Source organism: Gorilla gorilla, chromosome 10, assembly GCF_029281585.2.
Source record: "Gorilla gorilla gorilla isolate KB3781 chromosome 10, NHGRI_mGorGor1-v2.1_pri, whole genome shotgun sequence".
Lineage (NCBI taxonomy): Eukaryota > Metazoa > Chordata > Mammalia > Primates > Hominidae > Gorilla > Gorilla gorilla.
The window spans coordinates 71,596,349-71,612,562 of NC_073234.2; the positions used below are offsets into that span (position 1 = coordinate 71,596,349).

The 16,214-nt window shown below is 41.1% G+C and overlaps 1 protein-coding gene across 3 annotated transcripts in view; it reads left to right on the plus strand.

The window, feature by feature from the left end:
* The window catches only part of TMTC1 (transmembrane O-mannosyltransferase targeting cadherins 1), a 284,520-nt gene that overhangs the window by 106,896 nt on the left and 161,410 nt on the right, over window positions 1-16,214 (plus strand). For 2 of the 3 annotated variants that reach the window (XM_019039302.4, XM_055359438.2), the window contains one exon: window positions 16,014-16,095. The exons of the other annotated variant lie outside the window; for it this stretch is intronic. In XM_019039302.4, coding sequence (XP_018894847.3) covers window positions 16,014-16,095 — 82 coding nt within the window. The remainder of the gene's footprint in view (window positions 1-16,013; window positions 16,096-16,214) is intronic. 3 annotated transcript variants of the gene reach the window in all.

Below are 16,214 nucleotides of genomic sequence, written 5' to 3' on the forward strand. Positions count from 1 at the left end.
TAATAACCTTGATCCTGAAACTCATTACATTGACTAGATAAAAAAGAGAAACAGCAAAATTAGAGGCCAGTAAATTTATTTATGCTGTTTTCTTGAAGGTGGAACTGAAAATCCTAATGGCTTAAAATGATAAATGCTTTTAGGCAGAGGGATATCTGTGTGCCTGTCAGTACTTTCATTTCCACAGAAGGACCAGACTTGGACCTTGTCTGCATCTCCTCTGGAGGGCCTGATGTGAATTGTATTATTTTGGCCCTCAAATCATATTATAGGAGGACAGGATGTTTTTCTTCTTCACACACTGTGGCATGCCAGCCAGCTCTGTCAAGACTTAATGACTCCCCAGCTGCCCACACTGATATGGCCTGGCTTCAGGGTTCATTCCAGCATGCCCACGAAATGCTCCATTTGGCTGCCCGAGGGCATCATCTTCTATCAGTTTCTCATAGAGTGCTAGTTAGAAAATTGGTGATCAAGCATGATTTTTAATCCCCTGCCTAATGGAGTTAGCACCATTTGCCGTGTCCTCACGTCTTGAAGAGAGACTGTGCCCAGTGCATCGCTCCTGGAGGTGACCTTTCGTTTGAAGGCAGAGTGTAGATGGGATCCCTGGAAATTGATCTCTGACTGACTATGGCAGGAATGCAGGCATCAGGTTTCCTACTCGAGCAAAGGATGTATCAAAATATATGCTCTGGAGTTTGATTCTCTCCTGATTAACATCTATTGCTTTTGTCAGTCTGAAGTATTCGCTTAACTTTTACAGTTTGGTTCTTTTGTCAGAGTAAGAGACCACTGAGTGCTGATAATAGTGATAGGACCCAGAAAATTGGAGTCTTCATATTTAAGGAGAGTGGGAATCATTTTGGATAATCTTATAGTCAATAAAGCTTGCATATACAAGGAAAAGGTAGTAAAAGAAAGTTACATAAAATAGGAAAACTCACAAACTTTTAAATTAAGTCCTAACCAATATTTAAAAATTAAAATGAATATCTGACACACGTAGCAGTGTATGAACAGATAAATGTATCAAAATTACAAGTATGAGGTTTTGGAATTTTAGTTTTGTTGAATGTTTAGGTTATTTGCAGCTAAGATTATTTAGGCACTATTGTGTCCATCCTTTATGGATATGGTGTGCTTTAAAATGAAAACCATCAAATTCCTTTTAATTAATGGTGTAAGCTTGATTCAATTTCGTTTTTGAAATATCAGCTTCTGTTAGAATCAACCAGGCAGCTTTATCATCCACTAAACAAAGTCATTATAATTCCATTGATTGCACACAGAGGGGGACTCTGTACAGTCTTAATGGTTATTAAACCCTTGTCTCTTCCTTCCCTCCTTTCCATTTTGTTACTTTCATGGAACAACGCTATTAAGAATACCTTATATTGGCTCATCCAAGTTAGATGAAAAGATTTGTCTGACAGCTGGAAAGCATGGGTGAGAAAATTCTAGTTCTCATGTTTTCAGAATTAACAAGTTGAACCAATTAGTAGATATCTTCCACCAGAGAAACACTCGTTTTTGATTAAACTCTTATTCACAAGAAACAGAAAGTCATGGAGGGTGTGTGTGTGTGTGTGTGTGTGTGTGTGTGTGTGTGTGTGTGTGTGTGTGTGTATATTTGCATGTGTGTCCAGGGCATGGAGAAACCACTTTTTTCTTTGACTTTTGCAGAACTACTCCTTAGCAGTTTATTCTACTGTACTGTACCAGCTTACTAGAGGATGGCACACAGGGTGACCAGGTTTTTCCAGGATTGTCCCAGTTTTAGTACTCAAGGTCCCGTGTCCCAGGAAGCTCCTTAGTGCCAGGCAAACTGAATAGGTTGGTCACCCTGGATGACAATCCAGTTTCATGTATGAAAATCTCTATGATCTGGAAACTTTAGACTGGAAAACTTTCAGTGGACGTTCAGTTGGACTTGAGTTAAGTTTAGGACAGGAAAATTGTGTTTGTTAAAATAACAGTCTCAAATTGGGCCCTGATGTTTGTGGGGTTTGTAAATGTGGGGTTTGTAAATATGGTGTTAAGACTTGTATGGTTAGGATTTTTTTAAACACAGTTTGATGAATTAAATGACTACTGTACAAAGTACCATGCTGAATCTGCAAGGGAAACTTAGCTGAATTAAGACAGAAACCAATGCTATTCTTCATTTGAACATTAAGTTACTTTGCACATGGTCCGGTGACTGGAAATATAGCAACACTGCCATAATATGATGTCAGTGAGAAAATGAAATTGGCTGCAAAGAAAATGGAAACATTAGATTAAACAAGCCTCTGTGAAAATCATTAGGACAATGAAACTGTCTAGTGGGTATTAAGTAATAATCATAGTAGTAGATCAGGGCTGCTGCTGGCCCATTGGGGATCTTTATGCAAAATAGAAAACACTGTGGGCATGAGGCATGGTGGGTGCGTGATGTTTGAGGTGTGGGCACTTCTTGCTCTTTTGAGTGAATTAGGAAAAGGCCCCCCCTTCTTTAGGGCAGGTAAAGCCAGTGCCTGGGCACCACAGGTCGTTGAACAGAGCATGGGCTGGATTTGAGCCCTCACAGGCCACCTCCCTCCCTCCTCCTGAGCTGGCTGCCTTGTGCATGCACAACCTTTACAGCTGAACTAAAGGAGTCCCGTCAGCAAGAAGAGTGTTGAATGCCGAATTATAGCTTTGTTTTCTAGGAAAATATTTCGTTCTTTTTTTCTTTTCCTTCCAGGAAGGAGGGAGCTGACAGAACTTGAGAGAGATTAAATCTTTTCCTCTACTAATCCTAGCTGCATTCCTTTACTCATTTGTTTCTGATTGTTTTTTCTGGTCTTGAAGGATAGGCCATAGGGTTTTAGTATTTTCAGCTGATTTCTGGTTACTATTCTAATAATGCTACTTTGAGCACCTTTATGTGCTGGGCACTGTGGTGAGCCAGTTGCATATATCATCTCATAGAAATATTTTTGATGACTTTGTAAGGTGGAAATTATCTTGACCTAGGGAGGCTAAAAGGCCTGCGTAGTCTCCCAGCTTATAAATGAATGAGCTGGAATTCAAACCCAGGTCTCTGTGACCCTGGGGCCTGTGGTTGCTTCACCATACCAGCTGCCTCTGTGTTGTCAAGAGTGCTGTCCTTCGAATGCATAGCATAAAGGGACCCTGAGAAGTCCCTCTGGCAAGGCTGGGCGTGGTGGCTCACACCTGTAATCCCAGCACTTTGGGAGGCCGAGGCTGGCGGATCACCTGAGGTTGGGAGTTCGAGACCAGCCTGACCAACATGGAGAAACCCTGTCTCTACTAGAAATACAAAATTAGCCAGGCATGGTGGTACATGCCTGCAATCCCAGCTACTTGGGAGGCTGAGGCAGGGGAATCGCTTGAACCCGGGAGGCAGAGGTTGCGGTGAGCCGAGATCTCACCATTGCACTCCAGCCTGGGCAGCAAGAGCAAAATTCCATCTCAAAAAAGAAAAAAAAAAAGAAAAAGAAGTCCCTCTGGCAGCCATAGCATCTTACACAGAGATAATGAACACTTAGCAAAATGCAATGTTATAAAATTATCTTCTCAATTTTTTTCTTTGGAAACGATAAGTAAAATATAAATAAATATAATTAAATATGTAAATATACATATATGAATACTTGGACAGAGACTGGAATTTCTAGTTCCTTTGGCAACTTTCCTACTTGGGCTTTTTATGTTATGTTTTAAAATGAGTCACTTAGGTCTAGAAGGAAATTAGAAGAATGTTCAAAAAATTATATGAACATAAGAAGCATGCCTTTAAAAATAATCATATAGACTTAATTATTATGGATTTCTGATTTTCACAATATTGAAAAGCATTTTACACAAACATTGACATGCTGACAGTTATCTGAATGACAGTTGTTTGCATGCAATGTATGATCTATGCTAAGAGCGGCTGTGATTCTTATTTCTACTCTGAAATCTTAGCTATAGCTTTCTTCTCAGGAGCTTTCAAAGCAAGTGAGTATTGGAATTTGAAAATAAAACCAAACTGACTAGAGTTGAAACCTCACATTTTCACTTTTTTCTTAAAGTATAATGTATCTCCCCTCAACGTAAAAAATAGAGTTCCAAGTGAAATAAAACTGAAATCTTCTCAAAGTAAGATTTTTATAAGAAAGTGAATTTATTTTACAGGTGTTTGCCAATATAGTGCAGCAATGACTGGATTCCCCACTTTCTAGCTCTTGAGGCTCTGACAGTCAACCATCCTATCTTAAATTGAAAGGGCATTAGGGGTGGGGGCCAGAAAAGTCAGCTGTTCTCTGGATGGGTTTGTTTGAACCAGGAAAAGTTTTCTTTTTCTCTACATTGTTTACCTCCTTATAACGGGTGTTGCGTTTTATGAGGCCACCTACTTTACTGCAGGCCTTTGTCTGCAGTGCAGCCAGGTGATCTATTTCAGGAGGAGCTGTGGTCTGCAGAAAAGCCCAGGATGCCAAATGTCCTACTTGGCCCCTGAGAGAACTCAGTGTGTACGTGTGTCTGAGAGCTTCTGGATTTATTGTCGTTGTTATTAGAGTTGCCTCAGAGCATGTGAATGAGGATGGGGTGAGAGGAGGGCTATGGAGGGCCCTAGATTGAAAACTGGATTGGAGAAAGTGAATTTGTAGATGTTTAAATGGGACTTTCTCCTCTCTCTGCCCTAAATTAAAGCTGCCTGGATCTGGAGCACAAACCTCAGCCTATGTTCCAGTATAAAGGTGGGATAGAAAGTGAGGTGGGGGAGAGATTCAAATGGACTGACCTGGCCTGCATTCTACACGGATGCAAGAGATGAAGGAGAGGCCAAGGCACTGATCTGTAATACAAAATGACCCCTCCCACTAGCAATGGACCCCATCAGTGTCCTGGATACTGACCCCGTGGTTTGAAACTCTTCGGGAGCAAATCGAAGTTGGAAACATGGCAGGAGGCTGTGGAAACATTTTCTTCTGTGTGTACTGCTGCAGGAACTTGATGAGCCCTAAAGACAGGGATGGCACCAGGTAAGCACTGGGCCAGGATGAAGGGACAGTGAACTGCCTGGGTGAGATCATGGATGGCTGAGCCAAGGGAGATGGAGTCACCATCAATCATGTAGGGATGTCATACTGCTGCTCAAGCTTCCAGGGATTGGAACTTCCACTTCACCATTCTTTTATTCAAATTTTAGACACTTGACTTTGAGACACTTTCAGTAGTTCCCCCATATACAGGAGGAGAGAGCTGCCTATACTGTATGTGCAGAGAGCTGTCATTGCTTAGGAGCAGGCTGTGCCCACTCTAGTCCCTGTGCAGCTGCCTGGGGCACCTCTCCCCTTGGCCCCTCTTGCCTACCCAGACTCTTTCATCTTCTCTGTCTCCTCAGGCCTAGGTCTTTCCCGCAGCTTCCCTTCCTTTTCCAGCCCATGTTGATTTCTTTCTTTAGTACTTGATCACATGCACCCCTCCTGGGTAGTGCAGCAAGTGTAAAAAGGGCCCTATGGTGTAGCGTTGAGTGTGAACTCAGGACCAGAATGCATACATTCAAATCCCAGTTCTGCTAATGGCTGGCTTTGTGGTCCTGGGCAAGTGAATTCACTTTTTTACGCCTCAGTTTCCCCGTCTATAAAATGAGCATAGCAATAGCACCTGCTTTATAGTTGTTGTTGTATGCACTTAAAGAATTAACGTGTTTAGAACAGTGTCTGTCTCACAGTATGCACTCAGTACATTTTCTCTGTAATTTACAAGTTAAATGTATGCCTGTATGCTTTTTCTATATTGCTTCTAAGACTTAACTCGGTGTTCAACATTTTGGTTGTCAAATTGAATATTGCTGTTTCAATAGTTTAACTTTTTTTGTAGTGATAAAGTTGTAGTAGACTTTTTGTTAATTTCTTTTATTTATTTATTTATTTATTTATTTATTTGAGATGGAGTCTCACTCTGTCGCCCAGGCCGGAGTGCAGTGGTGCAATCTCTGCTCACTGCAACCTCTGGAGGCCTCCCAGGTTCAAGCGATTCTCCTGCCTCAGCCTCCTCAGTATCTGGGATTACAGGCACATGCCACCACACCCAGCTAATTTTATTTTGCATTTTTAGTAGAGATGGGGTTTCACCATGCTGGTCAGGCTGGTCTCACAACCCTGACCTCGTGATCCGCCCACCTCAGCCCCCTAAAGTGCTGGGATTACAGGCGTAAGCCACTGCGCCTGGCTGACTTTTTGTTAATTTCTTAAATGGATCAGGTATATCTTGGTATCCTGAATTCCTATCCTTTTTTTTCTTTTTTTTTTTTTTTTTTTTGAGACAGAGTCTCGTGCTGTGGCCCAGGCTGGAATGCAGTGGCACGATCTCAGCTAGCTCACTGCAACCTCCACCTCCTGGGCTCAAGCAATCCTCCCACCTCAGTTTCCTGCGTAGCTGAGACTACAGGCATGTGCCACCATGCCCGGCTAATTTTTTTGTATTTTTAATACAAGTGAGGTTTTGCAGTGTTACTCAGGCTGGTCTGGAACTCCTAAGCTCAAGCAATATGCCTGTCTCAGCCTCCCACAGTGCTGGGATCACAGGCATGAGCCACCACACTGACCCTGAATTCATGTCCTTTCAAATGTATGTCACTGTTGTGTACAAACATCCGTGAGAATAGTATTTGAATTTCAAGCATCCTCCTGGGACGGTAAAGACAGAGACTTTGTTGGAAATGCCATGAGAGGTAGCAGAGCTTTTGTGGTTAAGAGCAAAGACTGAACTTATGACACCCCTGTCTTACTACCTGTGGAACCTTGGGACAAGTTATTTGACCATTAATGCCTCAGTTTCCCCACTTGCAACATTAAAATATTAATAGTGCCCATCTGACAGGAATGTGCTAAGGATTACAGGCATTAGAACCATGCCTGGGGCACAGTAGGTATTCATTAAATGGTATTTGCTGCTGTTGTTAACAGGAAATGTATTTCACTAGTTTACCTAGACAGTCCCAGTATCAAATACTCTTTTTCACTAGCTTAATTATACTTGAATTTATCCATCCATGTATCCCAGTAAAAGGTTCGGAAAATGTCATTATAGTACTATTGACTGTTTTAATCTTTTTCTTAGTGCAAACGTTTACTTGTGCACTTACACAAATGTGTATTGCAAGTAGCAGTGATTTTATTGCATGGATTATTTAGTCTTTGGTTTGCAACAAGCTTGGATGGATGGAAATAACAGAAAATACAGCAAATGTGTGGTCAGAGAGGAGACCAGTGATGCAGCAAAAAGGCATTGAATTGGCCATCAGGAGACTCAATCCTGGTGCTGGACCCACTGCTCCCTAGGTCTAAATCTGTACAATGGGGCCAGTTCTCTCTGTTTTGCCCACTTCATAAATATATCTCAAGGATTAAATGTTAGAATGAATCGAAAAGCTCTTTGACACATAAATGCCATAGAAGTACATACTATGTATCCTCTTCTAAAAGGAGTTTATTTGGCAAATTAAATATTCTTCTTAGTAGCAAGTTTTTATATATACCAAATTGATGACCAACTAACAAAAGATTAAAGTATAGTAGGAACATACTTAACACCTAAATCATACTGCTAAGTAAACGTAACACATGCTTTTCTCACTTATTCTTATGATAAGGTCTCTCTATCTACTTGAACCAGAACCTCTTATTTGTTTCTACATCTGCTATCTCGGAAATTTCCAAAATAGCTGTCTACTTCCTGGTGTTCACCATTTCCCCGTTGAGGCTGCTGGACCTCTTGTTCTTTGTTATGGACTTCAGAGTCGGCACTCTACCAATGTCATGCAATGCTAACACTGCACTATTGGAAATCAGATGGGGTTATCTCGCTGTGTTAAGCCCTTCACTGACTGTCCATTGCCATCAGAATAAAGTCTAAACTCCACAATGGGCCATGAAGTCCCGGAGTGAAAGGGCCCCTGCCTACCACTTTAGTCTTTCTGTTCACCACTGTACCAGTATTAGATCTTCCAGCCATATGGGCTTCTTTCACTTTCTCCCTCTGAGGTTGTCCTCTCAATCTTAGGCCTCTGTATATATATCATATTCTATCTCTTTGCACCTAATTTACTTCTCATCTTCCTCAGGTGTCAGCTACATTGTCACTTGGAGCATCCTCATCTGTCCCACTCCCTGTTTCTGCTGGTTGCTTCTCTCTGTGGGACAGGCTGGTTGGCCATCTCACCACACAGTGACGCCCTCCCAGCTCTTCTCAGTCTCCTTCTTACCATTTTTTCTCACTTAGAATTTCTGAGTCCACGGTACATGGATGGCACTTGTATTTCAACCTGCAGCAATCACTACATGAGTTAACTTTTAAAAGGGTGCTTATTAAAAGGACTTTCAAAAATTGTGCACTGTTAACTTCATTCATTTGTATGAAAAGCCTTCATTGTAGAACTCTATGAACTGAAGAAGATATTGAAATGATCTTTATCACTTTTAATTAATTAAAAGCTGGGGCCAGGCGCAGTGGCTCATGCCTGTAATCCCAGCACTTTGGGAGGCCGAGGTGGGTGGATCACCTGAGGTCAGGAGTTCAAGACCAGCCTGGCCAACATGGCAAAACCCTGTCTCTACTAAAAATACAAAAATTAGCCAGGCATGGTGGCACGTGCCTGTAATCCCAGCTACTAGAGGGGCTGAGGCAGGAGGATCACTTGAACCTGGGAGTTGGAGGTTGCAGTGAGCTGAGATCGTGCCACTGCACTCCAGCCTGGGTGACAGAGCGGGACTCTGTCTCAAAAAAAAAAAAAAAAAAAAAGAATAGTTGGTATGGTTTGAATGTGGAATCCTCTCCAAAATTTGCATTGAAACTTAACCCCCATTGTGGTAGTATTAAGAGTGAGGCCTTCTGGGAGGTGCATAAGTCAATGCCCTTGTAAAAGAGGCTTCAGAGAGAGTTTATGTCTCTTGCTTTTCTGCTCTTCTGCCATGCGAGGATGCAGCAAGAAGGCATTCACCAGGCCTCCCAGATGCTGGTGCCTTGATCTTACACTCTCCAGCCTCCAGGACTAGAAGAAATAAATTTCTGTTCTTTGTAAGTTACTCAGTCTGTGGTATTTTATTACAGCACCATGAACAGACTAAGACAGAAGTCACTGTGTTGTTAAAATGCAGAAATGCAGTTTAACAATGACCTGTGTTGGAAACATGCTGAATAAAACAGCTCTATTTTACTTCTATGCTGTACAGAGTAGTGAATGCTTGATTTGGATTTAGATTTGTGTCTTACCTTTGCCTCTTGCCAGCCATGAGATCCCTGAGTAAGTACCTCCTCCGCCTCATTTGCAAGACAGGGACAAGTATGGACTCACAGGGCTAGTATGAAATAAAAATGGTAAGGTGCTTAGCACAGTGATTGGTGCTATTAAATGGATTCAGTACCTGCCGTCACTAATGAATTGAAACTTCCCTGGGACTGTTAATGAGAGACAAGGGTGATGTCTGAAATTTTTGCTATTAGTTGTAGAAGGAATAAAAAACTAGGGCCTCCGACTAAATTAATCATAGAGGGAATAAAAATTAGGTCCTCTAAGTAAATTGATGAAGCTTAAACTCATTGACCTTTGACACTGAAGCATCATGACCTTTTTGCAGGCCAAGTAACATTTCTGGGCATCATTTTTTTCCCTCATCTATAAAAGTATGTGAGCTGTTTTGATTCCTTCCGCCTCTAACTTTAATTTGCAGAATGGTTAAGAGAACTGAAATTATTTTCTCCTATGCCTTCTTTGTCGTCATTTTCACCATTTAATATATGATAATTGAAGTAACTGTTTCCTTGTAAGTAATTTGAATTCAGAGTTTAAAATTTCTGGAATGAAAATTTATCATAGCCTTAGAATGGGGTATTGAAGGTCAGTCTGAGTTTCTGAGTAGATAGAACTGAAATATGCATCATTGTTTTCTTAGAATAGTGAGCTCCTTTCCTTCAGAGTCTTTATTTGAATATCAAAGGAGACATCAAAGGTTGTTCGGCTCCTCCATGGAATGTCTTTGCCTATTAAGGTTTAGACAAGGCACTTCATGGGTTCAAGGAAAGTACATTAAAGAGAGAACCCATAAACACTTAAGTTTCCTTTATTGTTAGGTGTCAAAAGACACTTAAAATTCTTTTGTTGTTTTTGTTAAGCTTACGCTTTTTTTCTGATGTGAGCTGTGTCTTTGCTATATTCTGATCAACTGAGAAATCTTTTTTCTTGAGTTTCAAAGAGAAGCAGTAAATCTGAATTTCTGTTGAAAAAGCTCTGATTCCAAAACATTTTTTTTGATCTGAATATGTGACTCTTTACTAGTTTCCTTTTTGCGTTGAAAGAGCAAAGGAAGTTAAGTCAATTAAGATTGATGTTCTAGAAGAAATTTCATATATCACTGTTCATGATTTGTTGCTATAATATTAAACAGTTACAATTCATTGTATCTGAGATGTTTGCTACCTGGAACTGACATTTAGGCAAAAATTATCAGGTGTTTATAGATTCTGAGAAGAGCTAGAAAGACTAATTTCATATCTTCATTGAAATCATCAGTATTCTGGGTAAGGGAAATGGTACTATTACCATTTCCAGAGGAAAGTGGTTTTTCTCTTCCAACTTGCTGCCACATTCCAAACTGTGAGCACTTCTATTTTGTACCCTGATCTACCACGAGAGGGTAAGGAAAACACAGAAAAAGAAAAGGGGTAGGCCGGGTGTGGTGGCTCACACCTGTAATCCCAGCACTTTGGGAGGCAGAGGCGGGTGGATCACGAGGTCAGGAGATCGAGACCATCCTGGCTAACATGGTGAAACCCCGTCTCTACTAAAAACACGAAAAAAAAAAAAAAAAAATTAGCCAGGCATGGTGGTAGTCCCAGCTACTCAGGAGGCTGAGGCAGGAAAATGGCATGAACCCAGGAAGCGGAGCTTGCAGTGAGCCGAGATTGTGCCACTGCACTCCAGCCTGGGTGACAGAGCGAGACTCCGTCTCAAAAAAAAAAAAAAAAAAGAAAAAGAAAAAAAAAGAGAAAAAGAAAGAAAAGAAAAGGGGTAGATGTTTACAATTTGATTTGGCTCAGTAAGCATTTATTGATCATCTTGCTATATGTGTTAAAAATATTCAAATGACACTTGTTAAAGCACTGTAAGGAAAACTTTAAGGTGAGGATGGGTCTGTTGCAATTGATACAGAGACCACTGTCATGGAATTTTGCAGTAGTGGAGAGAGTTGGGGCTTAACTATGAATTTAGCATGGACAAGTGGGAATTTATAGCCAGTGAGCAGGGTGTGGTGGGTTGGGGGGGCATCAGTGGATGGAAAATTACTAAGAGAAAACATCATGAATAAGGGCTAAATAGACCTAACAGGATTCTTCCTAAAGATAGGCCAGGGTGATGAGACATCTCCTGGGAGATGGTGGAGGATGAAAAACTTGATCAGATATTGACAGTGATCAGCTCTGATGGTGGGGGTTTCTGGCTGAACTGATTTAGCAGGATTCTCGCGAAGACTGGATTTTACAAGAAAGTGCACAGATGGGCCTAGGAGAAGGTTCAGGAACCTGACTAGGTTTTGGTCAAACAAAGAAACTTTGTCATATGATCAGTTATTTATTGACATGATAATTCTGTGTTAACAAAGGTCATTGATTTATAATAAGCATTTATTTAGTTCTCAAGATTATGGGTGGGTAGATGATTATGGTTGGCTGGTTGTTCTGATCTCTGCTAATATCTCTCAATAGGATTTGAGGACCAAGTAACTATGGAAGGTAAACTTGACCTTTATTTGAACATGATATACTGGGATGGTGGATGTGAGTAGTCAGAAAATTTGGGTATGTGAGAGCGTAGATTAGGGAATTTACTATGGCTAACCTTAGTCTTTTGCTTTTATTTGGCAAGAATCAGAAGTTGTTACAAATACTGTTTTACAATGCCAATAACCTTGATGCCAATACCCTCAATTAATGTTAAACTGTTTTTTCATATGCAACTGCAAATTTTGAAGGGCCTCCTTCAAGTGAAGGGTCAACTAATATTTGACTTCTCACGAATCCCTTGACATTCCTTTCTTTTTTTTTTGAAATTGGATAGTTTCTTCATTTTTCCTTGGTCAGTTTTGGTGTCATCAGTTGGTGAGAACATCCAAGGATCACAATATTTTAGACCTAAAATGGACCCTGAGACCATTTGGTCTAACATTCATTAATAAAGGAAGGAAGTGAAGCTCAGGTAGATTTATTTTACATCATGTGACAAGTTAGATGGGATCAGAGGAATAGAACCCTGGACCCTTAGTTCTCATTCTGTTGGTTTCATCAGTGGTCTCGTTTTGTTGTTGACATGTTCTCTGGCTTTGCAAGGAAAAGAATGGAGAACTTGACTGGAATTAGAAAAAAATAGTAATAGCATTTACACAGTAAATTGTATCTGAAGACAGTTTTAGGTACTTTATCTTATAGTTGCAATAAATAGCTGAGTGAATCTGATGTCATAGTTAAGTATTATTTCCAGTTTTATGTTCTCCTCCTTTAGAAGAAAGAAATTATAATGTTCTTCCTCATGGAATTGTTGTAAGTGGTGAATAAGTTACTACACTCAAATCACTTAGATTAGTGTCTGGCACATATTAGTTGTTGCTATTTTTATTATTGCTGTTAATAGTATTGTTATTGAGTGTTGTTTTTGGTTCTACTTCACAGATCATGTGTATTGGACTGATGGGGAAAGTTTGTTTATTTTTGGTGTGGGTGGGGGAAGAGGAAAAGATGCAGAATTTAGCCCTTAGAGTGCTCCCTGTCTGAGCTTAGGGATCTCAGCCTCTGACCTAGTGTTTACCAAAAAAGAGGGCCATGTTATTTTGGCTTACTTTCTCATTTACTATTGGTCAACAACTAGAAACAGAAATCTTGAAGAGGTCATCTTTTTTTTTCGTCCACTGCTCTCTTTACCAATTTAGGCTTTCATTACATTGGGGTGCTACATTTTAACAATAAATTATTTGGTGCCTTTAGCTTCTTGAGAAATGGACTTTCTCAAGAAACCAGGGGACACTTTACAAATATGACTCAGTGAAATAGCCATCATAGCAAGCTTTCAGAGAAACAAAATATGGAGAATTGGCTGGGTGCGGTGGCTCACGCCTGTAATCCCAGCACTTTGAGAGGCCGAGGTGGGTGGATCACCTGAGGTCAGGAGTTTGAGACCAGCCTGGCCAACATGGCGAAACACTGTCTCTACTAAAAGTACAAATATTAGCCAGGCATGGTGGCGGGCTCCTGTAATCCTAGCTACTCATGAGGATGAGGCAGGAGAATAGCTTGAACCAGGGAGGCAGAAGTTGCAGTGAGCTGAGATCACGCCACTACACTCCAGCCTGGGCGAAAAGAGTGAGACTCTGTTTCAAAAAAAAGAAAAGGAAAATTTACCTAAAAATATCCTAAACTTTGTGGTTTGTTGTTCTATAGAAAGGAAAACCACTGCTAATTTTTCCACTATGTTAAAATAAACAGGCAACAGAGGGAACTTGAGGAAGGACATTTCCAGAAGCAGATCACCCCAGAAAGTGCCTTTTTATTCAGATGTATTGCTTCTCCAGCCCTCCCCAGCACCTTTTCCATTTCCACTCTGTCATTCTCTTTGCCTTTCTGCTGCCATTGATACATCCTGAAAAGGAACAGCAGAAATAACCAGAGTGGTCGTGGTTGAGTTGGCCTGAAAATAATAGTCACAACAGAGGCAGAGCTGAGGGAAGGACGCTGAGCAGGGCTTTACCTTTTAGGCAACGAAGAACCAGTTGACACTGAAGCTGGAAGTCAAGGACTCTGCCTCAGAAAAATACACACAAAATCTTGTGTAAATTTCAGGAAGCAGTGGACCCCCTAAAGCCCATTTTGGGACAGTAGCTATCCCCGTGGGTTGTGAGAGCTGACAGTATCCCTGGCGTTCTTTCTTGTCAAGCTCTCTGTTGGCAGCTAAGGAAGATGAAAGGGATTTAAATGCAGTGCTTGAGGATGGATCCAGTCCAGAGCTTGCTAAAAGCCAACTCTCTTTTGTGTTTTTTGGACTCCTCGTTTTCTCCACTCATTAAATACTTGAATGGCCAGATCTGAGCACATATCACTTCCACAGCTCTTTATGGACCAGGCAGAGGAAAAGAGAGGTGAGAAGGAAGCGTGCGGCTCTCACCTCCTCACAGTGCCATTTGTTACAAAGCAGAGGAGCCACATGTGTTTTGTAAGCAATCCTCTTTTTTTTTTGAAACGGAGTCTCGCTCTGTCACCCAAGCTGGAGTGTAGTGGCACATCTCGGCTCACTGCAACCTCCGCCTCCCGGGTTCAAATGATTCTTCTGCCTCAGCCATCCGAGTAGCTGGGACTACAGGTGTCTGCCACCACGCCTGGCTAATTTTTGTATTTTTAATAGAGATGGGGTTTCACCATATTGACCAGGCTGGTCTCGAACTCCTGACCTCGTGATCTGCCTGCCTCTGCCTCCCAAAGTGCTGGGATTACAGGTGTGAGCCACCTCACCTGGCCATTGTAAGCAATCCTCAAGGTGGATAGACATTTCTTTGTGAGATATTAACCCACTCTGGTTTTTACAAAAGGATTTCTTAACTTACAGAACATCCCCTTTGTGTAAAGAGACCTCATGCAGATTTTAATGCAAATTCTGTTGGGGAAAACCCCTTTGAGGAAAAATTGGATTTAAAAAGGAGAAAAAAACAATGAAAAGGGATAGAGGAAATAAGGATGAGGTGGGAAGTGCTCGCGGTTTATGCGATTTGATTTGACTTTTGTTTTCCCCCTCCACTCTGTATTTTCCGTGTAGAATTCTGCATGTAGGTGAAAATGACTTATGACTTATTTTATGTTTTCTTTTGGGGCTTGTTAATACCGTCTCTTGATTCCCTTTCATCATCTTTTTCTAAAACCAGCCAACCACTTGTCTTATATGTAGATACCCAGAACTCCCAATTCCTATAAGTGAGTAAGCTACAGCAGGGCAGGATCCACACAGGTTCCTGCTCCTCTAGAAGCTGATGTTCTTGTAACCTAGTTTGGTTCCAAGAACCACAGGGAGGTGAGAAAATTGTTCACTGGATACCAGTGAGCTCTAATCCTAACACAGATACTCATAACTTTGTTGCCTTAAAAAAATTATTTAACTGACTGGGTGCAGTGGCTCACGCCTGTAATCTCAGCACTTTGGGAGGCTGAGGTGGGTGGATCACCTGAGGTCAGGAGTTCAAGACCAGCCTGGCCAACATGGCAAAACGCCATCTGTACTAAAAATACAAAAATTAGCTGGGTGTGGTGGCAAGTACCTGTAGTCCCAACTACTCGGGTGGCTGAGGCATGAGAATCGCTTGAACCTGGGAGGTGGAGGTTGCAGTGAGCTGAGATCGCAGCACTGCACTCCAGCCTGGGCGACAAGAGCGAAACTCCGTCTCAAAAAAAAAAAAAAAAAAAAAAAAAAACTTAACCTCCTACAACCTTGGCATCTTCTATTTTTAGAGGTAATAGATCTGTGAGGTATTTTGTGGATGGAAGACATTGGAGCCTTCAAATTATATTAAGTAGGTAAATAAACTCTTATTTTGTTTAAGATTATCCCTGTGACCAGTGTAACTGTATTGTTTTCAAAATGACTGGGTTATTTGGGATTCGACGGGATAGTAATATTTATAGCTAACAGAGCTGAGTCCCGTTCTAGATATTATCTCATTTGTTCCTCCCAACTTTCCTGTGAGGTAGATACTATTATTGTCTCCCTTTTATAAGTGAGTAAAATAGATGTGCAAAGAGGTTCGGAAACTTGCCCGAAGTCTCCTGGGCTCTCAGCAGCAGCAGAACTGGGAACGGAAACCCAGGTGTTCTGGCTCCAGAGGCCCTGCTCTCAGCATTGTTCTCTGCAGCCTTCTTCAGAGCTGCAGCGTCTTCACCTTGAAAGGAGAACATTGTGTCTGGTAGACACACTTATCTAAGACTTTTTTTCTTTCCCGTTTTAGGTATCTGAGAGCAAGCAGCAATAGAAATTTCCTGCTTACCATGAGACCATTTTTAAAAAGGGCCATTTTGGTCCTAAGTTATGTAAGTATATATATATATATATATATATACACTTTTGAAATATCTGATAAGGAATGTTTCCACTCTATCTCAGCTCAGACATGTAATTCAAATTATTTAATAGAATCAGCAATAGACTC